The 27,244-nt window shown below is 34.5% G+C and overlaps 1 protein-coding gene across 6 annotated transcripts in view; it reads right to left on the bottom strand.

The window, feature by feature from the left end:
• LOC123552393 (uncharacterized) overlaps window positions 1–27,244 on the bottom strand; it is a 104,381-nt gene that overhangs the window by 14,852 nt on the left and 62,285 nt on the right. For all 6 annotated transcript variants that reach the window (XM_053541904.1, XM_053541905.1, XM_053541909.1 and 3 more), the window contains exons 31-57: window positions 26,844–27,051; window positions 23,210–23,328; window positions 22,690–22,903; window positions 21,640–21,798; window positions 20,494–20,778; window positions 19,793–19,914; window positions 19,377–19,435; window positions 18,944–19,095; window positions 17,233–17,490; window positions 15,371–15,592; window positions 14,590–14,730; window positions 13,776–13,886; window positions 13,479–13,570; window positions 13,030–13,215; window positions 12,832–12,903; window positions 11,571–11,679; window positions 10,493–10,612; window positions 9,979–10,057; window positions 9,265–9,382; window positions 5,746–5,792; window positions 5,330–5,438; window positions 3,039–3,142; window positions 2,722–2,824; window positions 2,043–2,193; window positions 1,392–1,461; window positions 774–840; window positions 215–300 (exon numbers count right to left, since the gene is read on the bottom strand). In XM_053541904.1, the coding sequence (XP_053397879.1) occupies window positions 215–300; window positions 774–840; window positions 1,392–1,461; window positions 2,043–2,193; window positions 2,722–2,824; window positions 3,039–3,142; window positions 5,330–5,438; window positions 5,746–5,792; window positions 9,265–9,382; window positions 9,979–10,057; window positions 10,493–10,612; window positions 11,571–11,679; window positions 12,832–12,903; window positions 13,030–13,215; window positions 13,479–13,570; window positions 13,776–13,886; window positions 14,590–14,730; window positions 15,371–15,592; window positions 17,233–17,490; window positions 18,944–19,095; window positions 19,377–19,435; window positions 19,793–19,914; window positions 20,494–20,778; window positions 21,640–21,798; window positions 22,690–22,903; window positions 23,210–23,328; window positions 26,844–27,051 (3,563 nt within the window). The remainder of the gene's footprint in view (window positions 1–214; window positions 301–773; window positions 841–1,391; window positions 1,462–2,042; window positions 2,194–2,721; window positions 2,825–3,038; window positions 3,143–5,329; window positions 5,439–5,745; window positions 5,793–9,264; window positions 9,383–9,978; window positions 10,058–10,492; window positions 10,613–11,570; window positions 11,680–12,831; window positions 12,904–13,029; window positions 13,216–13,478; window positions 13,571–13,775; window positions 13,887–14,589; window positions 14,731–15,370; window positions 15,593–17,232; window positions 17,491–18,943; window positions 19,096–19,376; window positions 19,436–19,792; window positions 19,915–20,493; window positions 20,779–21,639; window positions 21,799–22,689; window positions 22,904–23,209; window positions 23,329–26,843; window positions 27,052–27,244) is intronic.

The raw sequence follows: 27,244 nt of genomic DNA, 5'->3' as shown, positions 1-27,244 counted from the left end.
AGTTGTAATACCTAGCCTTTTACACATGACAGAGTGACTTGAGCTTTATCGACTTTTCTACAGTACCTGTTTTACAATGTTTATCAGAAAAAAGTTATAAGTATGTATATGTAATCTTTATTCACATGTTCAATGTTTTAACAGTTGGAGGAGGTGAGTGATAGCGCACATGATTATTAAATGAACATTAAATAAGATAAAACTATCAACTTACGTGGCTTTTTCTTTATCAGATTTAGTCATCATCACTGACGACTTGAACATCTGTCTTAAAACTATCACAACTATAACAAAATTTATCTGAAATGCGACAAAAGAAAAATCAAACGTGTGATTTATCAATAACGAATTACATTCATGTAATTACCAGAAGGGCACAAGAAATATTATTTGTTTTAGTGACGCCTAGAGAATTAAAAAAAACGTTTTTTATTGTTTGAGTGAATTATTGAAATGTAAAAGTAGACTTTATCTGATATTTTGAAGCAAAAATTCAAGTATATTTTTTTAATGGTACCGATCTAAAAAAAAAAAGAGAGATAAGTTTTGTTAAAACCATATCAAGCATGAAAAAAAACTTTGTCTGTTTTACATGTAGCACTCTTATATATTTCAACTTTTCTTACATTTTCAGAAATGTTCCCTTTGCTGAAAGAAATTTCGATCTTAAATGAAATTAATACTTCGAATTAATAATATCTGCAAATGATGGGTGTTTAAACATAAGAACAGACTGATTCAAAATAAAATATATAATCATATGTAAAGTTTACCAAAATTATTAAAGCAGCGGGACCAGCGAAAGCCCAGAGAAGTCCATCCTCTATAGACAGCCAGCAACTGAAAAGATTAATGTATAAAACATATTCACAAAATTGCATCGACAAGGTATCAGCACCCAATAATAACAAAGCATATAAGTAAATTTTTCATACAACAAAACAAACAAGTTAGCCCACCCAGTTATCACTAGACCATCTAATCAAAGTAGCCTGCAATGACACTGCCATCGTCAAAGAATTTCAACATCAATTATTATAACCAAATCGACGCTAGACATTAGCTTAACCCTTACCCTGCTAAATTTCTAAAATAGACTGGTCCATCATTCAATTTGGGCAATACCTTTTATTATTTGAAGGGGTGTTCACTGCAAATTTACTCACTGAATAGTGAACAGTGCAGACCATGATCATGGTCTGCACTGGTCGCAAAGGCAGAATCACTTGCAGCCAGCAGGCTAAAGGCTAAAGATGTTTTTATGTTTTATGGTTTTATAATAATTACACACGTTGCCTATATGACCTTGAAATGTGAATAAGAATGAATAGTAATCATTTAAAGTGCTTTATTATATATTGTGTGACAAGTTAAGTAATTGTATATCGTACAAGCTTTCATTGCCATATCCATCCAGCTGTGTAGCACCCATAGATATCCCAACAATCACTAAGGGAATACCTGCAACAAGAAATTTGTTATATAAAAAGCTAACCTTGGCTTTCTTCAAAGTCTTTTGCATTTTAATAAAAAATACGAGTACAATATATTACAATCGATTATGGGAGTTGTCAGCGTCGGGCAGAATAAAACATCAAACCAGACTGTACCAGACAGGACAAGCATACTAACAGAATAAATAATTTAGCAGTCACTGATCACTGTATTGGGACTGCTCTTTTTACTAGTATGTTATACACCCATGTTTGAAATTACAGACACATTAATAGTATTAGATTTTCACGGTCGGACACATCCTTGAATAATATGACTGGAAAAATAACCGTTTCATACTTTTGTCAAATATATGTCTTCAGTAAATACTAGAAAAAAATGTTTTAGATATCGCATAGATGTATACAAATTTATTAATTTTCTTGCATTTTAACCTAGATTTTCCTTTGACATATTATACAAATGTTAATATGTGTGGTACCAATCAATCATGATTAAAATACTTACATGCATCATTCTATTTTTAGACAGATATAAATAAATACAGTTAATTCAGTAAAACATAACTGATAGGCATGTTCCCTTACCCCAGGCAAGTGGTAGCAACCACTTAATTCTTGACCTTGTTACAAAAACATAAACGACGGAGATCGCAATTTCTATACCATATGCCAACATTAGGAAGAACACCACTAAGTAGAAATAGTGGAGTAATGCTGAAATCGCCGTGCAAACGTCCTAAAATATAAACGATATAAATATGTATAGCATTAGGTATTACAAACAAAATTGAAGAAAAAGACCAAAGCGTGACTGAAACTGAAGAAAAAAAGAATGGTAAATATAGCTTGTTTAATGTTGGTATTGCTGTTTTTGTTTCCTAATGGATCCCTATCCCCAGAAGCTAGGCCAAGGACAGGAGTAGCTGTATTCGTTTTGGACGAATTGAGGTTTTATTAATAATTAAAGTCAAATTCTAGGTACTGGTAAAGGTAACAAGTTACTAATAACACCTTAATAAAAATCGTGTACTACTCGAACCTCGATTATTTACAATTCGTGACGTCACTGAACTGTTACATCATTTTCTGACGGGAAGGTGTCCCTATCAAGCATGGGCACTGTTGTTTATTTTAACCAGCAGAAGGTACAGCATGTACTAACGCTACGTTCGACTGCTGTATTATAATGCATATATAAAAGATGACGTTGGAATCTTAATCAAGTAAGACCAGGATGTATGTGTTCATATTATGGTGAAATTACCTTGTTTTCGACTCTGTCAACACCAGCAATAAACACCACGTACGATATGATGAGAGCAACACAGAGATTTATCAGCAACACAGCACGATCACTCTTCACAAACCTTAAAGATAAATCATACGATATTATGTTGTTATTTTTCATAAACTCCATGAAGTCTCATAGAAAATTAAAATCTGTGTTTCGTTTATTGTAATTAGACTAAATACGAAGCTTGTATATTTTATTTTTTAAAGTTCACACGGTTGAAAAAGAAGTACTGGTAACCACACCGAAATGAATGCTTCTAAAAAGAAGGTATAATGAACGAATCTTACCGCCACACAATCGCATGGAAAATTATCGTCAAAAGCAGACATAGTATTGATATCCCACAACCCACCGCCGATATAATGCTGAGAGCCATTACATCTGCTTCCGGCTGAAATTTAAAACACGTGCGTATATCAATAAGGAGATTAGACTACGTAATTCTGCACTCTGCTCAAAAAGGAGACATTTGGAACTAGTAAATACATCTGCACACTGTATATTTCTTTAAAATAAAGCGTTATGGAATATTACCTGGATCCTCCATGACCTCTTTAACCCCAAACTTACTGAAACATCCATCTGAGTGCAGAACTAAAATACAGATATAGTTCCTGGTAGTTGTTATCATGTTTGAATATATCTTTTATGTAACATGCGGACCTTGATTGCACTAAATAACTCACACGACTTTTACAGCTCCAACAGGTATTTCATTTTATACAATGACGACGCACACTGGCGGCCATGCTTTTGACGAATTGCAATCAAAAGATAAATTCTATGAAAATCGGGTCGTCAATTTCTAACAAGAAGATTTTTAATGTTTCAACTACAGTCGTGATTTCCAACAAATTGAAATCATTCTTGGTAAAGGGTAACTGTGCGAATTAATTTCAAAATCTAGCAGCTTCTGACAATAAGCATTTTTAAGTTGCCATAGTAACCAGAGGTCTGCAATGAATATTTTTGGATTTCGTTTTAAAGGAACATACATGTAAAGTCTGAAAAAAATTGGGTGATATGTAGAGCTCACCTTGACGACTTTGTTCAGGTGAACTTAATTTTTTATAACGTTAGAAGACCCCTCGTTAGTTTTCAACTAAATATTTTCCAGAGAAAATGACAGATTCCTTTTGTCTCTGGCATTTTATAGTTGCGTTGCAACACTGTTCATTTGAAGAAAAGTGTATATTTCACAATTGCGTGTATTTACTTCTTACAATAACAGCTGCACATTGTCCGCACATAATGCAACAATTTATGCATTTGTCAAGCGTGTAATAAACCTTCCAAGTTGAACAGACAGCTGGACATTATCCACTGAGAATGCAACAATTTACAACTTTGTAAAGCTGATCAATGCAATAAATAATAGTAACAGCTGCAAATATCCACACAAAATGCAACTATTAACGAATATAATTAATTATCATGCAATCTTTGATTATTTAAATGCACACCTAGTTTTATCAACGAATCTATAAACAGACTCAATCAAACCGAGTCTGCTACTATTTTGCTTGGTTGCATTCTGTACTTCCAAAGGATCTTCTTAAAATTTGTATCTTCCTCGACCCTCATTGTAAAATATGCTTTTATATGTACTTTGTTAAATATATACTCATTTGTGCTGGCATGCGGTTCTAAAATGCATACAAAATGGGTAAAACAATTCTACCGAATAAATCAAAATATCTCGTTATATCGATCGATCTGTGTTTGAAACTTTTTTTCCGGGAGACTGATTAAGATATTTGTTGTAACTCAAAACAAAAAAAGCAAACAACATGTGTTTAAAATATTAAACATCTATATACCTTACTTACCGCCTCTTTCTAATTAATTCACATATCCAACATGTACACAGGAGTATAAATCTTTCAAGAAATTGAACTGAACTTAAAGAACTGAAGAAACTGTTGTAAACAAGCAGTAAATTAATTGGCTGCTGAGTACAAGTTATGTCAATGATTGATAACCCTACCTTAAAAATAGTCGATGGAGCATGAATTATGTTGATGAAATCACATTGTTTTATCATAAGTTTTAAACAAATTACAATTAGCAGTGATTTATCAGTTTCTCTCTGTATGTTGGTTAAAGTTCTTTGCGTGCTATTACTTAGTTTATTGGAAAAAGAACATGGTTTAAACATCAAAAGATTTTGAGACGAACATTTTATTTCAGGTTTTGACCTATGATGTAGATGATATATCAATGTAAGTTTCAACAACAATGGAGCGTCAAAGATTAAGAAATAGTGCAATGTCCATATTCTGCTTGCCTTTTGCTGATCTATAAAAAACAATGCAGTGCACGGAATAATCTATATATTTCATTCATATTAAAATTTCAGACTATGTAAGCAGCTCCACAAATTATTCTATATCTGATGATTCTCAAGAAAATCCTTAGATACAAAAGTTCATAGTAAACAAGAAAAAAAAACAAAAAATACATAGTTATATTTTTTTAGATCTAAAGCGTTGATGAATACACGTCCTGGGGCCAATTAGCCGAGACATTATGAAACAGAGGATATTTACTTTTATAACATGTTGTACACATAGCTTACCGTCTTGCCCGGGCTCATCAATACGGCGAAGTTAGTGAAGTGATTACATTGGCAAACAGTAAACTCATCACTTGTTGAAACTAGTGCACATCCATCAGTCACAAACGCTCTAAATGTGAAATAATATTGAAAATTTGTGAATAAAACAAATGGTTATATACAATAAAAAAAACAAATAATATATAATAAAAACCTATGGTAATGCTTAAAATCTTGCAGCTTTCTTTTACTGGTTGAGGTCGTATTTACGCTATCTTTCTTATAACTTTCTTATCTATGTCAAGATACCCTTTTGGTCTTGCTCAGGTTTCTGGATATAAATTAATATGCTGTTAATGTAAAAATACGTTTAATATTCAGCATTTACCTCGAAAATACTTCAAAGTCACGTGTCCAAAAAAATACAATGAACTTACCCCTCATCGAAGTCCCAGTAACAACAAATTGGATTCGAGTAATTACTCTGAAAAATGAAATCAAGTAAACTCTTGTGATAATAGTAATACAAGGGTCATTAATGGTGATTTGTAGCAAAAAAGACGATAAACCACCAGAACATCTTGTGCATTTTCATATGAACATGCTCACTGAATTATTATAATGAAAAAGTTGAATTTCATTTCTCTTAACTTGACGCAATAATTAACGTCATAGTGTTCTCTCTCAGGTCCACGCATCAACCGTTGTTTTTCTCGTTGTTTAACTAAATGACAAATCGGATCACGTTATATAATATCAGGTTATTTAACATTGTTCTGTACAATATGGAGATATATTTGGACGAGTACCTAGCTGAGGCAATCATACTGGACGAGCCGCTAGGCGAGTCTAATATGGTTTTCCCTGCTGGGTACTCGTCCAAATATATCTCGTATTGTACAGTTCAGTGTTAAATAACCTTTTTATTCTACATCTATTTTATTTAAGTTTGAATTAAAAATGGTATTTCTGCCTTCCTCATTTCAAGACGCATAATCTTACTCTGTATATAGAGCGCCTACTTCACCCGATTTACATTCGGAATATTTTCATGCGTTTCGGGCTTTATCGTATGTTTAACATGGGACTTTTTGAACCGTCCAAATACAGAAAAAGTACAGGTTTTATGTACGCACGTGCGTCCAATAAGGTGATATATTGTACGGTCACGTGTTGCAAATGAACGTTCACGATTGGATAGATAAAACAGATATAGAATAATGGTATATATTTCAACGGCTAGAAGCAACATTTTATCATGCCTGCCATTTAAACATTATTATGTTTATTCGTTTATTTAAGTCTCATCATTAAGTACAATATCAATCAAGATTTGAATTACAAAAACTGTTTACAATGTAAAATAACAAGTCTTACATCACATCTTGACAAAAATGTACTAAAACTAGAGCTATCACTAAAGGTGATGAATGTACCCCCGCATGCACTGGCACAGTACATTTCAATTTGACGCACACAAGATTGCATAATTATATGGACTGTATGTATATAGACTGTATGTATACAGTATAGTAACAAAAAAAAGTCCCATAACTATGCAGAATATTTATCTAAAAGAATGTAACATGCACCAAGGTGATGAATGTACCCCCCGCATGCACTGACACAGTACATTGCAATTTGACGCACACAAGATTGCATAATTATGTGGACTGTATGTATATAGACTGTATGTATACAGTATAGTAACAAAAAACAAAGTCCCATAACTATGCAGAATATTTATCTAAAGAATGTAACATGCCATGCACAACTATGTTGGTACTGATCACTTGTGTGAGTTTCATTAAATTGTGTCAGGTGAGAGAGATGGTGCGCACAGATTGTGTCTATGTATATAGTATAGTAACAAAAAATCAAAGTCCATAACTCTGCAGATTTTTTCTAAAATAACCTAACATGCCCCATGCACAACTACTGTTGGTACTGATCTCTTGTGTGAAGTTTCGTTAAATTGTGTCAAGGGGATGAGGTGAGATGGTGCGCACAAGATTGTGTCTATGTATATAGTATAGTAACAAAAAAGCAAAGTCCCATAACTCTGCAAATTTTTTTTCTAAAAGAACCTAACATGCCCCATGCACAACTACTGTTGGTATGATCACTTGTGTGAAGTTTCATTAAATTGTGTCAAGGGGTGAGAGAGATGGTGCGCACAAGATTGTGTCTATGTATAGTATAGTAACAAAAAAACAAAGTCCCATAACTCTGCAAATTTGTTTTTCTAAAAGAACCTAACATGCCTCATGCACAACCACTGTTGTTACTGATCACTTGTGTGAAGTTTCATTAAATTCTGTCAAGGGGATAAGGAGAGATGGTGCGCACAAGATTGCGTCTACGGACAGACGGACAGACAGACAACCTGAAACCAGTATACCCACCCCCCCCTTACAACTTTGTTGTCGGGAGGTACAATTAAAAGTTTAAAGACATTATTCAGGAATAATAATAATTTTCAGAATGTAGCTATGCCTGAAATTTACCTAAAACTAAAACCTGTAAATGGTTATTTCTTTTTAAAATATACACATTATTAAGAAATGATTTCATCTACAGTGAAAGATTAATAATGGTCTCTATACATTGCTACTGGTTTCTACAATTAGATATCAAGGGGATCGTGCATACAGAATACATCTATGGCATTGAAAGCCAGGAAGATGGTTGTTTTTCTTTGGAATGACATGTATGAAGACACCTATACCTCATACAATTTTTTTTTTAATTTTTGACTGTAAAGTTACCCCAGTCATGTTATATGGTTCAGAGTTGTGGGGAATACAAATGATGTTTAGTATTGAAAGAGTTCAGGTTTATGCTTGTAAACGTTTTCTAAATGCCCGCTGCGATCATGTAATGACGCCGTTATGGGCGACTGTGGTAGATACCCTATGTATATATTAGCTTATAAAAGATGTATAAATTATTGGATTCAGATTTTAAGCATGTCAAAAGCAAGGTATGTGAAAAAGTGCTATAAAGTGTTGATGCATTTAGATTCACTTGGCTTTACAAATTGGGTTACGTATGTTAAGCTGAATTTGTACAGAAATGGTTTTGGATATGTATGGGAGAGTCAAAATGTAAAAAAATCCCAAGCTTTTTTTACATGCATGGTCAACGGCTAAAATATCAGTATATACAAATGTGGCATACAAAATGTGCAGAAAAAAAGCAAAATTAAATCTATATTGTAAATACAACTTAAATTTTGGGCCTGAACCATGCTGACTCTAATAGATATCGTCATATTCAGATCTAGTTTAACTGCATTAAGATCATCCTCTAGGCTGTATATTTTGTGTGGCTGAAGCTTAGAGGATGAGTACCACTTTGTATAGATATGTACTACAACCTTAATATTAGACAAAAATATATTCAAGCAAAATACTATGAGGAACCAAATATACACAAGTTTGATATTTTGGTGTCTAGCAGAAATAAAACTGTTGTGAGAAACATGACATGTATATTATGCAACGAAGCAGAGAAAATCTTATTGTGGCAGTAACCTTTGATATTTGTGACCTTTATTTATGTGATTTTGTGTTCAAAAATCTTACATCATGTCTTGTGGACATTATATGTCAGCTAGATGACACATCTGTAATAGTGTATATTATATTTTATGTATGTTGCATATTATGTATTGGCCAGTGGCCTTTGTACTTTTCTGAAATAAATGTAAATAAATGTTAGATACATACAGGACCTCAGCTGGCTTACGGAAGGTCGGTGGTTCTACCCAGGTGCCCGCTCGTGATGAAATAATGCACGGAGGGACACCTGGGGTCTTCCTCCACCATCAAAAGCTGGAAAGTCGCCATATGACCTATCATTGTGTCGGTGCGACGTTAAACCAAACAAAAAAAACATACAGGGCCTAGACTAGATAACTGAAAACTGTCTTATTTAGATATATATTAACTTACATCGAAATGCTGAAATGTTATTTCAGCGGGAGGATCAACTATTGCGATACTTTCTTTCAGTTGGAAAACAACAATGTCGGAATTGATGTCATATGTAGATGATATATCCATTACCGCCCTGAAAGAAAAAATGTTCTGTCGTTTATCTACCGATGTATGCTCTTTAGGAGGACATTCGACTGGTCTACTATAGCAAATGACGAGGCGTATTGCAGATTAACTTCATTTGAAAAGTAAAGATAACTTATGTCAAATTAAGGGCAACAGTTATAAATTAAAATCGTATTAAAATAGCAGAATGAATTCCATCGGTAAATCACTTTGATTGTTTAATGCATAGTGATTTAAAACAGCAAAAAAACCCTATATTTTGCGATGAAGAATTCTTACAAGAACTTTAATTTAAATATATTTTATTGCAAACGATACATGTTTATAATACAAATAAACACATGCGTTACTTTAACATAGATTAATGAGAATTAGAAAAGCATGTTACGTAATGTATACTTTGAAATCAGAAGCAAAAGGGTTGGGCCACACGTTCTTACAAGAACTTAACATGCACTTTAACTGCTTTTATACATACGCTATCACAGTAATCAACCTTTACAAAATGAAAACAAAACAGGACTCCTTGTGCTAATTTACTATTGTAGTTTTATATATTAATACCATTGCTGTCAAAAGAATATTTCTGTATGAAATACATACCCGTCTTTCTTTAATTTTTTCGCAAGTATCGGTGTAATATTTCTGAATACGGAACTTGCAAAGTGTACTGTTGGAATATCTGGCGAAAAAAAATACAGCTGAATGATTCGTTTATATTTAATCGCTCTGAATGACGATAATTACACGTGGATATCATACTTCAGTCTGTCAATTCTAAAATGCTTGTAGATCTATATAATTTGAAACTCAACCTGGGCCCAGTTGTTCAAAACTTTAACAGGCTGTTAAATTAATCACCGGTTAATTTTTTAATCAAAATATTATGTTTTGTATGAAATACTAGATGCTAGCATGATCTTTTGATTTTAATGTAAAGAAATTTAAGTGCTTATAATCATTAAATCATAAAATTGTTTTTCTAAGTCTTCTAAAATGTTGAAATATAACCCTAAAAGTTAATCCACCGTTAGCATAATCGCCAGAACTGATCCTGTACTTGTACAATTCTGATATGAATCCACAGTAAATTTCTGGAGAAATGAATAAGCCATACCTTTAAATGCTTCTCCCCGGACGACTATGCCAGTTTTTGTAGATTTAACCCATTCTGGAGCTGTATTACTCCGGTCTGGGTAACTGTATAGATCTCTCTTACCTGCGCCTACCGTGATATCTGAAATTACATTCATCAATACAATAATAACGCCGATAGCTTCAATACATGAATTACGAAATATTCTAGCATAACCAGATTGTTTTCGTATTGAACAAAAAAGTCTTAACTTGTGTGTTATTCAACAAAATCATTGTAGCTACGTCAGAACGATTACGTCACAACGTAAATAGACATAGCGGCGCCTTCATAAAACAGGCAAATATTTGGTAGATGTCTTCAAGGAGATAGCTAAAAATCCTTGTATTGATAACATTTCTGAATCATTTCTCGTTCAGATGTGTAGGCCTATTCTTACATCACTCGGGATGCGCCCTCGTGCAATGATTCCTCTCCGGTTGAACTTCTAACAATGATTTTATTCAACGAATAATCTCTGTAACGGTTTGGGATATATCAATTCTAAAATAATGTTATTTCTATCTTTAAGCTGGCTGTTAAAAGTCTCCCCGTGCTTGCATTCAGTGTTGTTATATTTTCTGGTCCTTTGGGATCATGGAGTCCATTCAATAGCGCTACCTGTGTAATAGAGTTCCGCTTTTAAGCTGGTACTAGGGGCCGTGAGAGGTGTTGCCCTTACCATTATCTCTCATGAATAGACTCAATTAAACCGAGTCTGCTATTATTCTGTTTTGTCGCATTCTATGCTTCCAAAGGATCTTCTTACTGATTTTATCATTTGTTAGTTATTAAGAGAAACCATCATAGTAACAAATAACATTTACACTATGATTAAAATCATGTTTTAGCAAGTGGTTTTGTCGAGGCATTAAAACATATACTATTTGAAGCTATCAAACATGTGTATTCTCAGTTTATAAACATCTGGTATCTTGTCAAAATAAGCAAGCATAAAAGTACATGCCCAACTTTGTCATACATGTTAACAAATAAATGTATTCATCTCTAATACCTGCACCTATATTATATTGCTGACTGATATACAATGAAAACTTACAGATATTTTTCACTGATACAGTTTCATCCTTGTCGTCGGCAATGCTGTCCATTGCTTTCACGTTGTATTGTTCAACTAGTTTAGGAATCGTGATAGCCCCCTTCCGTCGCTTTGAAATAAAAATATATACGTTTTAAAAAGGGCATTTCAGGCTCGTGTAAGAAACAATTACAATTGCACCCCCAAATTTAATCTACTTGTAACCTTTTTGCAATATAAATTTTTTTTATCCAAAATTCTGCTTCTATTTCAAAAACGGATACGAAACCCAGTATTCAATTCCCAGCGGACAGGGAAAAATAACATACGATGGGACCATTTGTTTTTGTCTTGGCGTCAACCTGAATATTATGTAAGAAATGATGTCAAGATTGCATCGGATCTTTCATTGGTCTGGAAGCTCAACAATTTAGTCTCACTTACCTAAAGTCTGTTTCGGCTATAGTGATACTAGAAATAGGTAGAGGTATAAATAAACGAACGGGTAATTAACACTTGATCGACATGCGCCTATTGCGATTCGGACTGGAACCGAATACAACATTGCAAATAAGTGTACTATTTAATCAACCGTACTAAGAGATAAAAACGAGGAGAAGATCAACTGTATACATTCCCAAAGAAGTGATAAATATGACTATACTCTGTACGGCTGAAACATCTACCAGAAACAGTAAGATTTTTGTGCCAGAAAGTATGTCTAAATGAGCAACTCGTGACTGCTTCAACCTAGTTCCCATAAGGCCTAAACTATGTCTGACACAGACACAAAAAGAATTAACGACTAAGGGTGCAATTTTTGTTATCTATATGTCTCTCCAGGAGTACTGTATTATAATAGTTTGTCATGTTTTTTTTTCAGAAGCGTTAAATTCCAAACCACAACTATATCATAGGTATATTTCATACTTGGTTCATATTAAATGTTCTGGCAGTATGGTGATATACTGTAGGATTTCGAACCCAAAGCAGTGACAGGAAAGTCATATAAAGCCGGCAACCCTAATAACTCGGCAACGGAAGCCCATATAGTCTGATAAATCGAAAATAAAAGGTAAACATCCAATATATACAGTGCAACCTCTGTAGAGCAACACCCTTTGGGAGATACAAATATTGACTGTTATGTAGAGGCTGTTGTTCTGGAGAGTGAATAGTAAATTTCAGCTTAGGGAAATTTTGATGATGTTGTTATAGAGAGGTTTTTGCTTAAGAGAGGTTGTACTGTAATCAGTATAAAAGGTCAGTAACTCTTACTCACCACTTCAATGCTAGAGAGCCAAGCAGGGGTGTTTGGCTCATCGATTAAACTGCTGCAAGTTTCGAGAAAATTCTGAAATTCAAAACATATTATTCCATTAACATTCCGTCATTAGCATTCTGTATTAAGAAATGTGGATGAAAAACCATACAAAATAAATTCAGATACATTTAACCAATTTAAGATATCAATACTCACAGTTTTTCTGGTTGCTTTTTCTTCTGGAGTTACAGAGTCATTTATGCCAACAGCGATGTCAAGCGAGTTTATCGTAGTGTCAATATCACCCTCCAATAACGTGTTACCAGACGTTGCTTTATTCAAATCAACAAGAGCTTCTGTCAGATTTAAAGATTGTTTTACTCCGTCTTGAATATCCTTCAGCTGAAAGAAGTACTAGTGGTATCAATATTAAATGTATTATAACATTTCAGCTTTCGGTAATCTCTTTTCGTTTGATGTATGAATATTTCAATGCGAAAAAAACTTTAAAACTAAAAACTGTATTGTAAATGACAAATGCTTCAAACTCGGTGGAACGCTATATCATACGCTGACTCTCTAAATTATTTCATTTTCAATGGATGTATGTCTTTTGATTTTTTTGTTATTACATAACATTTCAGATGTTTTCTAACACTTCTTACCTTTTGTTCAATGTTTTCTAACTCTTCTCGAACACAGGCGTATACTGGTGATTTCCAATCACCAGTTGCTGAACAAACCCTGTAGATTTCTCCTGCAAGTACATATATAAATTAATTTTGAACGGTGATATGCACAATACATGACGCTCATGGCGGCCATGATATATCACTTACCTGAAGTCTTGTACAAATTAGTTTCCCCTTGAGATTTCGATATATTTTTTCAAGCTAAATGAAAATATAGCAACTAGTACACATCACTATACAAATCTAATAACAAGAAAATAACCAGCATACCTGTAAAGCTTGTGTTACAATCCAGACGGGCGACGGTGTCTGGTGCAGTTAACGGCCATATTTTTCCACGATTGTCGTCTGATGCAGGACACGACACTTCATTATTTGCACCTGTTTGAGAGACGATTACACAAAACTGATAAATACTACCAAATTGAATATCATAGTGCTTATAATTGACTTCCGAATGACATTCTTATTAAGATAGAGGCACAGAGGCCAACACGACTGTCCGAGACACAATAACATATCCAATGAGACTGTTTGAGGCACATCAAGTCAATATTATTTACAGTTTGCTTAAATTAACTATCATGATGATTAACTACAGCAATCTATTCAAACAAAACAATTTCGACAAAAGCAATTCCTGTCATCTGCGGGTACTCTTAAAGTTTATATTCCAACTGCTATAGTTGCAAAAATAGGTCGGATTAAGAACTCAAAATGGCAATTCAATTCAAAATGACCGGGCATGGGTTCTGTAATGTGCGGCGAGTTTCACCATGGCATTACAATCATATGAAGTATATAACGTTAATAATTTTTCATATGAATTGTACATGCATGTATACTCTTCACAACGTTATGTCAAAGGAAACAGTTTAGTTTATACTAATTTGTTTTAGACCGATTGTGATTAAATTTCAAGCTTATTGGGACCACTCTCGAGTTCGCTTCCTGGAAAAACAGTACTGGTGGCATATGAGAAGCAATGGTCGTGACCCCAATGGGGCTCGAACCCAAGACCCATGGACTGAGCGGCCGACCAACAGTTTACGCTGTACAAATGAATGTTCTGTTAAATACGTACCTTGTGGAATCACACCGATGTTGGAGAAAACGCGCACGCTATACCCAGCTTCATTCTTGCCCTCACAGCCATATACAACATTCTCTTTTATCCCAGTTATTGTTATTGTCATTGATGTAGGAGTTGACGTTAGGACTTCATCTATAATAAAAATTCGTTTTATTCAAGACAACCACATATAATTAAAAAATGAAATACAGATAAACAACAACATGTATATAATATAAGAATAAAATGTGTTTTATTCGATATAGCTATATAAGACAGCTTTATATGGTACAAGAGTGAAATATTAGAACGGTACCGCACTCAACATTTTGCTTATAAACTTCAGTTGTCATATATATATGGATTTCTTTTTCTCTCTTTTTTGTTAAAAATATAATTTTCTCGTACATAAGAATTGTGCAAAGTTTCAATCAAATACATATAATATGTTTCAGAAAGATTGAAGGAAAGGTCAATATGGGAAAACTATTTTCAAGTTAAAAGGGAAAACAATTTTGTCGAGTCAGAACTCAAGAGTTAAGGAACTGATATTTTAACTTGTGTTATGAATATTAAAACATGTTGTAAGTTTCAAAATGATATATGTAAAGGTTCCAAAGACTACAATTTACAGCAAAAAAATAGAGCATACAGCAAATGTTTAAACTGACATAGAATGTACCGTAAAGTGAATGCGCTCTCTTGAGCAATAGTCAGAAATGGCAAGCCCAACAAAAGTGCTAGCTTTTAAAGTACAAGGTTCTTAATGGCAAAACTACAAAAGTAACCATACTTGATCCTTTTAGGAATGGTGATCCATTCTTGTACCAGACAAACTGCTCGAATGTTCCCTCAGAAATCACAAGTTCGCATGTCACATTTACATTTTCACCGTATCTCAAAGTCTGACTTTTTGGTGTAATATATACTGTAGGCTGTGAGGTTATCTTCAAATTTATAAGCTTCTCTTTAACTTGCCGCCGAGCTGCATCACTCACGTGACAACCATATGATCCTGTATTGCAAAACAAGAAGTTACGGAGTTAATGTCAATAGGGAAAATCACTGTTCCAATGAAATTCTCGCTCAAGCCTTAGAGCTGCGCGGAGGACCACCCGAGTTTACATACAATGTAAATTTGAAAGCGGTATTTTCAGTACTTTTACAATAAAAATGACAAAATAAAATGTATTTTTAAAATCGTACACAAGTGAACTTGTCCAAGGTTAATATTCAACAAGCAGGTGTTCATATCCTGTTAGGTTATTCTAAGAATTACAAGATTTTTTCCCATTTATTTTAATACTCTGAAATAAAGAATTATGATTTATCTTCTTAAACTTTTGCAATGCTGTAAATTGTTTAAAACAAGAGGGTCATGATGACCCTGGATCGCTCACCTGAGTAATAGGAGCTACATGTTTCAAATGTCAAACTGATGATAAAATATTAAGAAAGTCAGTAGGTCACATTCATGGTCAATGAAATTCAGTTTTACGATTTGTGTGCAAAACTGTGTATGTCGTCAAAATTTCAAGGCTGTATCTTAAAAAACAAGAAAGTAGGTCAGTAGGTCAAGGTCACAGTCAAGTGACATCATATTACTTGGGGTCATCAGGTAATTATAATTAAACAGTCTTGGAAATAGGATCTGATGATTTTTTAAGTATTTTTCCTATATAACTCACATAATAACTAAGTGACCCCAGGGCGGGGCCTCTTTTAAGCCCAGGGGCATAATTTGAACAATTTTGGTAGAGGACTACTAGACAATGCATCATACCAAATATCAAAAGCCTATGTCGTATGGTTTCAGACAAGAAGATTTTCAAAGCTTTTTCCTATCTCTATATAAAACAGGGCAGGGCCTCTTTTCACCCAAGGGGTACAATTTGAACAATTTTGGTTGAGGACCATAAGACAATGCTACAAACCAAATATCAAAGGTCTAAGTGTTGTGGTTTCAGACAAGAAGATTTTTTAAACTTTTTTTCCTATATAAGTCTATGTAAAACTTGGGACCCCCGGGGCGGGACCACATTTGATCCTAGGGGCATAATTTGAACAATCTTGGTAGAGGACCACGATGCTATATACCAAATATCATGATGATGCTACATACCAAATATCATGATGATGCTACACACCAAATATCAAAGCCCTAGGCCATGTGGTTTTGTACAAGAAGATTTTCAAAGTTTTCCCTAGAATTAGTTATATAACATTTGTACCTCAAGGGCGGGGCCATTTATGAACCCATAGGGGAAATAAATTTGAACACATTATAGTAGGTAGAGGACTACTAGATGATGCTACCACACCAGAATATATTCAATAGCCTAGGCCACTGTGTTTTGGGACAAGAAATTTTTATAAGTTTCTTTCGGTTGCCATGGCAACCAGAGTTCTCATGAAATTCAATATCTTTGTAATAATTTTAAAGGGCTACAAGGATATTCCTGTGAATTTAGTGTAATTTGTTTTTTTCAAGGAGAAGATTTTTTTAGAAATTGTTGACGACACTACGCACTACAGCGCACGACGGACATCAAGCGGTCACAATAGCTCACCTTGTCACTTTGTGACAGGTGAGCTAAAAATGCATTTCTAATGGCACTTTTATGAAACCGTATAATATATAACCTTTATAATTACCTGAATGATCTTCAAGAATGGGGTTAACACGGAGTAGTGAATGTTTGTATTCGTAAAACTCTGCCTCTGACGTTGAAGACATGCTGAAGCGTGATTGGTCTGTTGGATATAGTCTGTTTCCTCTGTATGTCCACCAAAAGTCAAAATTTTCGTCTCTGGAGTAACCAACAGCCGTGATGTTACACTCGAGAACAGTTTCGGTTCCATTGTAAACCTCAGTAGGTGTAAATGATAAGCCGTCGATTAGAATGTAACCACCTGGAGAAAAACACTTGTGATTTTGTACTTTACTTTCTGGTATTAACCACTACTAATTTGAAGAGAAAAAACGAAACTTACACTTACTTCAAAAAGAGGGAAAAGTAATTTAAGGGTTAAAACTTCGCTAAAATAAATCCGGTAAGAATAGCAACATCCAAAAAACGTACACAGTACAAAACAGAACCTATGTTTTAACATAATGGCCAGTTTCACAAACGAAATTTTGAGCCGACGCTAATACGAGGCAAACTCTAGGCATCTCCACGTGGTGGTAGATGGGGGAGTAGGGGCAGAGCGGTGATGGAACAAAATAGATTTAGCGACAGTTTAATCAAGATTTTGTTTAAAATGCATATTACTGTTACAAAGTAAAATGTACAAGAAAATAGCCAAATATATCACTTAGACGCAATATATAGCGCTTGTACATAAATGTAACACTGAATTACGAAAGTACTTACACCAAATACAACACTGGCGGACTTCTGAAGTGTGAGTGCAACCAAACGCTTATCAAAGAAAAAATCTTAATCAAATAAATGAATTCCTTCATTCGAAAGCCGCATTGAGAATATATTGTGACTACATGAAAATAATCCAATTGCTCGAGAAGTACTACGACAAGCTAGGCCTAAAGGATGAAGCTACAAAAGACTTTACTTTTACAAGTTAAAGCATAGCAAAAGTTCCTTCTGGGGCACATCTATATAAATATATAATGATATCTTGTAAAATTTTGGTTGCAATGTCTGTTTTAAATATTGGTCATTAGTGTATAGAACCCCAGAATCGGACACAAGGTCCATTCTACCTTATTGACATTCCGTATCCCCCCGTTTAAGCGCCCCCGGGGGGGGCATTACATTTTGCACCAAGGGTGCGTTTATTTCTGTACCAACACAATAAAAAGCTAACATTTTGAAAAAGAACTATGTAGTTTTCTACTGCCTGAAATGGCAAGTCCGCTATTTCCAAAGTATTTACGCTAATATAAATTGTTAAATCCAACAACAGGGTGATTCCGTTACAACTTTCAGCTGAGTAAATGCGGCAATTGAGAAACACTGGCTATACACATTGACCCGGTCAGTCCATGTACACATGTAGTGTACCATCCGAGGCGTGAATTTGTTGCGCACGATTAGAGGGTGGCAATGTGTTTCTTTTCCCATATTGTCTATGCATTCGAAAGTAACGACATATGTTAACCTTTGTGACTAATAAGATGTTTGGCATGTTTCAACAAAGCCACTTTTCTATTGGTTTAGTAATATTTTAATCCGTGAGCACTTTCAACCAGAAAATCACTTAATTGGAAACTTAAAAAATTTTACTCGAGGTTTGTTCTAGGTCACGGTGTTGATTGGCCAGCTTGTAATGACAACAGTTTTCGAGGTCGAGAAGGAACAACATGTACTGCACTACGAAAATTTGTACCAAAATAGACTACCTCCTGCGGCTGCTTGGAAGAAATTTGACTGCACACGCAGCTGTTGAACGTATCCGGAAGACACCGTTTGGTTTAATTTTTGTATTGTAGCATCAACGTTTGCCGACTGGTTCAGCATAACTGTGAAATCCACAAAAATGCTGTTGTATGGCCTGTAAAAATAAAATGTATAGAACTAGGTACTGTCTCTTTGTTGTGATGTATAACTTAAGCTCATAAAGTACCAATTATGGGATAGTGTACCAGAGTAGACGTTTATATGAGAAATATGAAATTTTTAGATAAAAATTATATTTCAAAACAATGTCAGAATAAACAGGTTTCTGTCAAATTGCGGTGAGCATACAATGTAAACATTACCTTATGAACACAAATATAAACATAAAATTTATTTAGATATAGATATTTCACAGGTATAAACATATCATTTTACCTGAAACTAACATCACTTATTCCAACAACGCCAGCTACCCCTTTTAGTGCAAACATTACCTAGAATTAAAAGAAAACTGTCATATCTATACGCTGACTTTACTAAAAGTGATACTTCGACAATAGTCATTTACTAAATATCAATTGCTTATTTCAATATACTAGCAGGTATTTTTAGAAGAAAATAAATCTACTATTACGCAAACACAGTTCTCCATGCTTCCTTTCATTTAAGTTTCATATATTTTTTATATTTTCGGCGTGGCTGTTAAAGTGAGTGTTTGAAAATGTAGGAGAAAAAAACGTCAACAAAATATACATTGTAACTGCTGAAAACATTAAACCATCACACAGATACGAATAACTATCCTTTCCTTTGCTTTAAAAAGCCCAAACCAGTAAAATAAAAGCACGTACGCTATCCACGACCAAATTTCTGTACTCGTAATATATTTGCGACAGGTGATCGCGCAGTCTTTCATTGTAATCCTTGTCATCAGCAATCATTGTAGCCGTGAAATTTGTTAACACAGGTACCTCTGGTAGAAGAAAACGTAAAGTAGAATAGCACATATCCTTAGAAAGGATATGCGTTCTGAATCATAAATTCATCCAATGTGTCAAATGTGTCTTTATAACTGGATGTGTGAGAGGTGTTGTTTGTTGCATTAAATCTTGTGATCAGACTTGATCAAACTGAGACTGTGGTGTGTTGCTTGCTTGCGTGCAATGCATCAAAATTGTCTTATATATTTTGTTTCTAGACAAATGTCCATATGTTGCGCCATCTCTCATATAAATGTTCAGTTCTCTGAGGCTACAACTAAAAACTTTATCAACGCATATACCAACAGAGATAAAGACAATACTCTGAGAAAAAAGGCATGTAATATAATTTAAACACAGTTGAAGGAGGGCCGGTTATAAACATTTTAACAGTGACAAACTCAGTTTCTGAAGCAGCACTGTATCAAATATCCATCTTAACTGAAAAATATTTTCATCTCTATTTCAGATAAAAGTTAGATATAATCATGTTCTAATGATTCAGAATTTTGTTAATATTATTATATTAGCATACAACTACCTGTGCGTACTCAATTTAACAAAATACTTACCTTTTGTAGTAACAGTTAATGCATTTGATGCTCTTGTCCCGTCATTTGTAAGTGCGTCAACAACGATGATGTATTGGGTCACTGCCGATAGTCCAGTAATATTATATGCCCGCGTACTGGAATCTAGAGTCGGTGATTCCTTCACAATAACATTCGCAGACGACAAGGCTTTTACTTTAAATGACTTTGTGACGTCATAGTAATCCGGTCTTGCGTAGTCCCATGCCACTCTTATAGTATCAAAACTTGTTGCAACCGCAACTACATCTACAGGTGGTGGTAATGCTTCAAATATATACATTGAATCCATATAAGTGTGGCGATATTCCTATAGTATGCGCAAATAAAGTTAAGAGAAACACCTTTTCATAGTTATGTAACGGTATGTGTTGTAGTTAAATAGATAAATACAAATATAAAAGCTATACTACTGGAACCCAGACGTTAACTCTTAAGAGACAATTTGTTTAATTACGCGACTTATGTTTCAGAACAAGCGCATTCAAACTGGTTTTCATTTTTGCATATTGTAGACAGTCGGTTCATTTGAAGATCGCGTCATGAACATAGAAGGTCTCAATATATTAATTTTATTGAATATCAGACTGAATTTATTTAATCACCGGAAGTAAAAGTAATAAAATAGTTAAAATAAATTGCAAAAGAACGTCATTTTTTAATGGACGAGCAATGTTTTACAATGAACAGCAGACACAAAGTCACAAAGCTGTTAGGTATAGCCACAGCGGCGACTCTATTTGAGCCGCGCCGTGAGAAAACCAACATAGCGGCTTTGTGACCAGAATGGATCCAGACCAGCCTGCGCATCCAGACTCAGTGCTGTTCACTAACGGTTTCTCTAATTGTAATAGGCTTTGAAAGCGAACAGCATGGATCCTGACCAGACTGCGCGAATGCGCAGGCTGGTCTGGATCCATGCTGGTCGCAAAGCCACTATGTTGTTTTCTCATGGCGCGGCTCATTTTATTTTTATACGAGTAATGCAGCATATTAAAAATTATTTTTCTTAGTAAAGGATCGGTGCGTCGTTAGATCTAACAAATTAAAATCTCAATAAAGGTAAGAAAATCAGTTGTAATATGCACACTTTCCATAAACTAATTCGGGAGAAAAGGTCCGACTTACTGTTCACATTGACCTTGAAATCCTCAAAGAATGAAAGAGGCGGTGTTCCTTTGTCACTCACAGTCAGTGTTATTACGTATTCGAATGTACGGATGTTAAGAGGTTCCTTTATTACTACCGATGCAGCTGGGTTTCCGGCAAATTTGAAATAGACATCAACTGTTGGAAAAAGAAGAACGTTTTAATAATTAAAATATAAAGTTGATTTTAATAGTTTATTCTTACTGATTCATACTGATCTAGAGCTTCTTTTGAGAAAAACTCATGTCTCCCACAACTGCCTAATCATATGAATAGTTATGTATCTGAGTCAACCATGCACCAATGACTTAGAGTGCGGATACTGGCATCTGTGTAGTCACCAATGACTTAAAGTGCGGATACTGGCATGCGATTTTCGGTAAATCAAGGGCCATAATTCCAAAGTGCCTAGGCCGATTTGGCTAGTTATCGAACTTATTGTCAAACACATTTTGTTCAAGTTTGGTGAAGTTCGGGTAAGAACTGTTCGACTTAGAGCGCGGACAAGATTTGTTACAGACAGACACACGGACACACAGACAGGAGTAAATCAATATGTCTCCCACACCACTGTGTGGCGGGAGATATAGTTATTGGTTATAATTTGCAACAATTCGTGTTTTTGTGAGTTTACATAGTTTCTGACTATGAATCTGTCCTAATAATTTCTGAGGTTAAATTACAAAACTGTTATTTCAGCCGGTTCTTGCCCAGGTACAAATTTACTTGGCTCTCCAGTTATGACTTCACAGTTAAACAGTTTAATTTAGAATGCAACATGTTTTATCCGTATTACTTCGAACTATTTCAACTATTTACACGTGACTAACTTCTAAATTTTGTTAATTTAAACTGCTGACAATTTCCCAACATGGTATCAGGTTTTACATTAAAAATAAACAAATAATGCAGTTAACAGAAGGGAGTGTTATGTGTAATGCACTGCTTTTGTTTTTTATGACAAAGTGCTGATAATTTCCCAACATGGTACCAGGTTTAAGAGGGAAAATAATATAGCTAGCTGGATACCATTATCCCCGGATATATCGTAGGTCAATGTCCGATAATCCTCTTTTACATCCGGGTCACTACAGCTGAGCAAAATAATCGGTGTATTAACAGCCTCGTCAACTTCTATATCTAGATTTCTTGATGTAATTGTACATGCTGGACGCTCATTTTCATCCTGAATCGTAAGTTCCACAAGAACAGACGAACGAAGTTGAGAAGACTTGTCTATTGCCTATAAAATAGAAAGTCAAAATTTAATCAAATAATAAAGATATAATTAGAAATTGTGACAAATAAATATGCTCACGCTACAACCAACTGGAGACGATGGTGCAGTGGTTGTCCTACACCAATAGCGATCCAGGCTCGATTCTCGACTGGTTTTCAGTGCTGGGTGATTTGTTAAAATCTGTACTGTTTATAGCAGTATTGGCATAGACTGGCTGATTGGACACTGTGACTTTTGTTGACTACACACGCTTAAGACATGTTTACCTTAAGTTTATCGTTAAAATACATATAGTAATTGTAGTATTACCTCTACTTTAAGTGTGATCACTTGATCAGCCAGGCCTTTTATGCTAGTCAACGTCCGTATTTCACCACTGATTTTATCTAAAGTGAAGTATGTCTTCCAACCTTCTGTAGAGCCAGTGTCTGAGTACAAAAAAAAGGTTATAAATTTATACATAACAATGTTACAAAAATGCAAACAATAGCATCTTTATGAGTTTCCTTGTAAAATACGTGTTTATCAATCAATCAATCAATCAGGCCGGCCGGTCGGCCGGCCGGCCGAATTGCCGTATACATTTTGGCCTTATATGTCAACCTGCCTTCACACGGTAGATGCTGACGGAATACATTTAAATGTATTTTGAACTGGACCAAGATTTCAGAAAGTGTGATAATCGTTCAAAGATTTCACCCCACCACCTCTCTTCACTATGACCACCAGCGTAAATTGCAAAAATATTCAAGTTTATTCTATTCCACGGCATGGAACGGCACGGAAACAGTTTTTAAAGTCTGAATCAATCGCCTATGACATATATCAAAGTTATCGTTTCGAAGTTTCTGGTCTAAAATTGAGGCTTTTAACCTGTGTAAGCAGGCATTTATTGTAATTATTGAATCCAAACCATTTGTTTTGGGACTTGCATTGCGCCGGAAATGGAGCAATTTAAGGTAAAGACTTAAAGAGTCGTTTTCGGCTGTCACGACTGTACCCAAGTAACTATTACCATTTTTATACATGAATGTCCGGTTATCTCCTATGATTTTATACGTGAATGTCCGGTTATCTCCTATGATTTATATGATACTATGATTTATATGATACTAAAGTGAAACTGTAATCTACACCGACCACCTTGGTATAACGTGCAACTATAAATATTTACATTTTGTCATCCTTCCGGCACATAGTAAGCGTTGCTGGCCGCTCCAGCAAAACAATCGGCTAGCTTTCTCCTTTATTCGAAATTACATTACATAATTTCGAAAAAATATAAAAGATTATTTATATATTACATTAGATCTATTGTAACAATAGCAAACACTAAACAGATGTCACTACCAACATATACTCTGAAACAATCAAAGTTTCTTTTAAAAACGTAATAACTGGCACACGATTATTCTTAAGAGTATGTGTGTGAGGAATACATTTAGAGAAACGTCGGGAAATATCTCGACAGTGATCATACAAAACGGTACATTTTGTTGAACTTGAAATAATTTAATTAACCAGAATCAGTAAAAACTTGTATGTAGTACTTGGATACCTGATAGTCTGTGACTTTGTTTCGGGTATGTTGCTTTATACTGCGTATTATTATTCAACTTTACAATACTACACACTGTATTAGATCAATTGCAAACATCATATGAAACAGAAACATAACTGAGACAATATGAAAAAAAACAGGACCAATACGAGAAAAACAGGGCCAATACGGAATTCAAGCATTTTGATTGGTTCAAAATAGAGGGCCAATACGGAGAAGCCACTTCCGTTAGATTTTTAAATGACGCCATTTTGTTTTACATCAGAGTAACAGATTACATTTTTTTTCACATTCTGACAAAAAATCGTCCAGCGTGTCCATTTAATAACCAAGTATGACTGAGCGGGATGTACGTCCTCAGAGATTACAAAGGAAAATAATAAGAAAATATAGAAACTCAGATTGAATAAAAGGATGAGACTTATCTTTAACAGACATTTTGATAGTGTGGACTATTTGTGCAATGATAAATACTGTAGCAATTCAAATGCTGGAAAGTGGATGAATAAATTGGCGAACAAGAGTGTCAGTTGTGAACTGCAAACAATTTCGGATAAGAATTAAACGAGGCATGGGACTATATAATATGTGCTTGGTTGGTTGTATTACCTTGATCAACACATATGTGTATAATTTTATGTCTCGTTGCTTGCAGCCTAAAAGGAAATGACTTTTAAAGCAGTTTGTATCACAGTTCAAATGATAAGATATTCGCTAAAGAAAATAAATAGGAATTACAAAAAATAAGGTAAGTTCTAGTTACTCTTGATCATGTCGCATTAAAAATACCCCTCAAAATTATTCTCAAGTAGGATACAACTCATTTTGTTTAATGGCGGAAATGATCATGATTTCTAAAATACGCCATAAACAACTTGTCAAGAGTTTTCGCCTGAACGTGCATACCTTTTTATAAGGTAACTCACAGAGTTCTTACGGTGTTACCGTCAACAGTTGAAAATTGAATAATAATATTATCATTAATCAAGCGATTTCATATTGGCCTTGTTATTTGTCCTCGGGCAGTCGTATTGGACAAATAACAAGGCCAATATGAAATTGCTTGATTAATAATATTATATTGTAGATGACTTTGAATACTTTTTTTGTTATTGTGTAAGGGGTCATAATGACTGCAGCCACATTTTTGCAATGCACATAATATATATATATATATTTCCGTTGTTAAACCTTATTTTCGGTAGTTTATTTCTCATATTTTTGTCAAAGGTTTGGATATTTGACAACGTAGAAAGTATTATTGAATCCACATTTTAGATTACCTCCATTTATGGTTCCAATCGTATAAATTTACGTGCAATTTTGGAAGTAGTACGTTTCTAACAAAGTAATTATGCATACTCTCTATTGCTTTAACTGTTTTGACATTATGGGACTTTAAAGTTCCATACGGCCTTAAATTTATGCTAAAACAGATGGAAAAGTTGTCCAAATAGTAGACGGTATGCATAATAACAAGCGTTGAAAGTCACTACTTTTTATACTGCACATGAACTTTTACAGATAGAAATCTGAAGGAAGGTAATAAAAAACAATGGTTTCATTAAAACCTTTTTCAATGTTAATTAATATTTAAACCTTTGACAAATATTAAAGAAAACAAGAATTGGAAATAGGATTTACTAAGAAATTAAAATATTCCATGTTCTTAACGATAAATGTAGCAACCACATTTTAAACAAAGGCATAAAGCGCTTTTAATGTCTGTTGCTGGTTAGTTATGCGTGACTCATAATTAACTAAACATGACTAAACTGTAGAAATAAAATGTTGCAAACGTTTATTTTGCTAGGCATTGAATGGATATTCTTACAGAACTGACTTAGCAGTCTTTAGGTATAAAAGTCAGTTCGGGGGCCTCTCTCAGGGCGCTGGTTTCTTCATGTGAGGAAGCCATCCAGCAGGTTTACAGAAGGGAAGGTCGTTGGTTCGCCCACGTGGCCGCCCTTGATGAAATAATGCACGGAGGAGCACGTGAGGACACATATTTGTGTCGGTGTGACGTTATACCCAACAAAAATTGTAAGTCAGTCCATAATTCAACTCAGTTGATTGCTTTCAGCTTTCTTCATATTCTATCAGCCAATTTAACCCAAAATCATGTAATAAAAAATATGTCAAAGTGCTGTTCAAATTTAATTTTCATGTATACAGGATTAGGTATAACTTAAAACTGTATATTTACCAAAAAGCTGCCCCAAGAATATCAAATCAGTACTATTTTATTCGAGAGCATGTGGAATTTGATATTGCTAATTATTTCAAAAGTGAGATGAATTACGCCAGTGGTAAACTGTGAAATTGATATATTAATAAAACAAATCTTTATCATAATGTAATCAAAGCACAACAAATCTTTACCTAAAATACTATATTCCAGATTCTTTATCAGTTCTGCTGACGCTGTATCTAGCTCTACAGTCAATACTGTTGTACCGGTTCCTGTGTTCTCAGAAATAGTGACTGTGTATTTGGATTTTGAGAACACTGGTGTGGCTTGAGAGTAGCTTACAATGATGTTGTCAGTGAATGTATATATACTCAAACCATTGTTCACATCCACAGAAATCTGTAATGTATACAAAATTTGTTATAAGTACCACTCGTTTATTTTCATTGTAGTCTAACATAACTGTCGCACATTTAATGTTTGTATTTCATTGTTGTAGAGAATGAACATGCCAAAAACCACGATGCGCCTTGCCTAAACTGTGTAAACCACAGTCCGGCAGTTTGTTTGTAAAATAAGAATATTACAAAAG

The sequence above is a fragment of the Mercenaria mercenaria genome, chromosome 4 (genome assembly GCF_021730395.1).
Source record: "Mercenaria mercenaria strain notata chromosome 4, MADL_Memer_1, whole genome shotgun sequence".
NCBI classification, from domain to species: Eukaryota; Metazoa; Mollusca; class Bivalvia; order Venerida; family Veneridae; genus Mercenaria; species Mercenaria mercenaria.
This window is presented reverse-complemented; position numbering and strand designations above follow the sequence as displayed.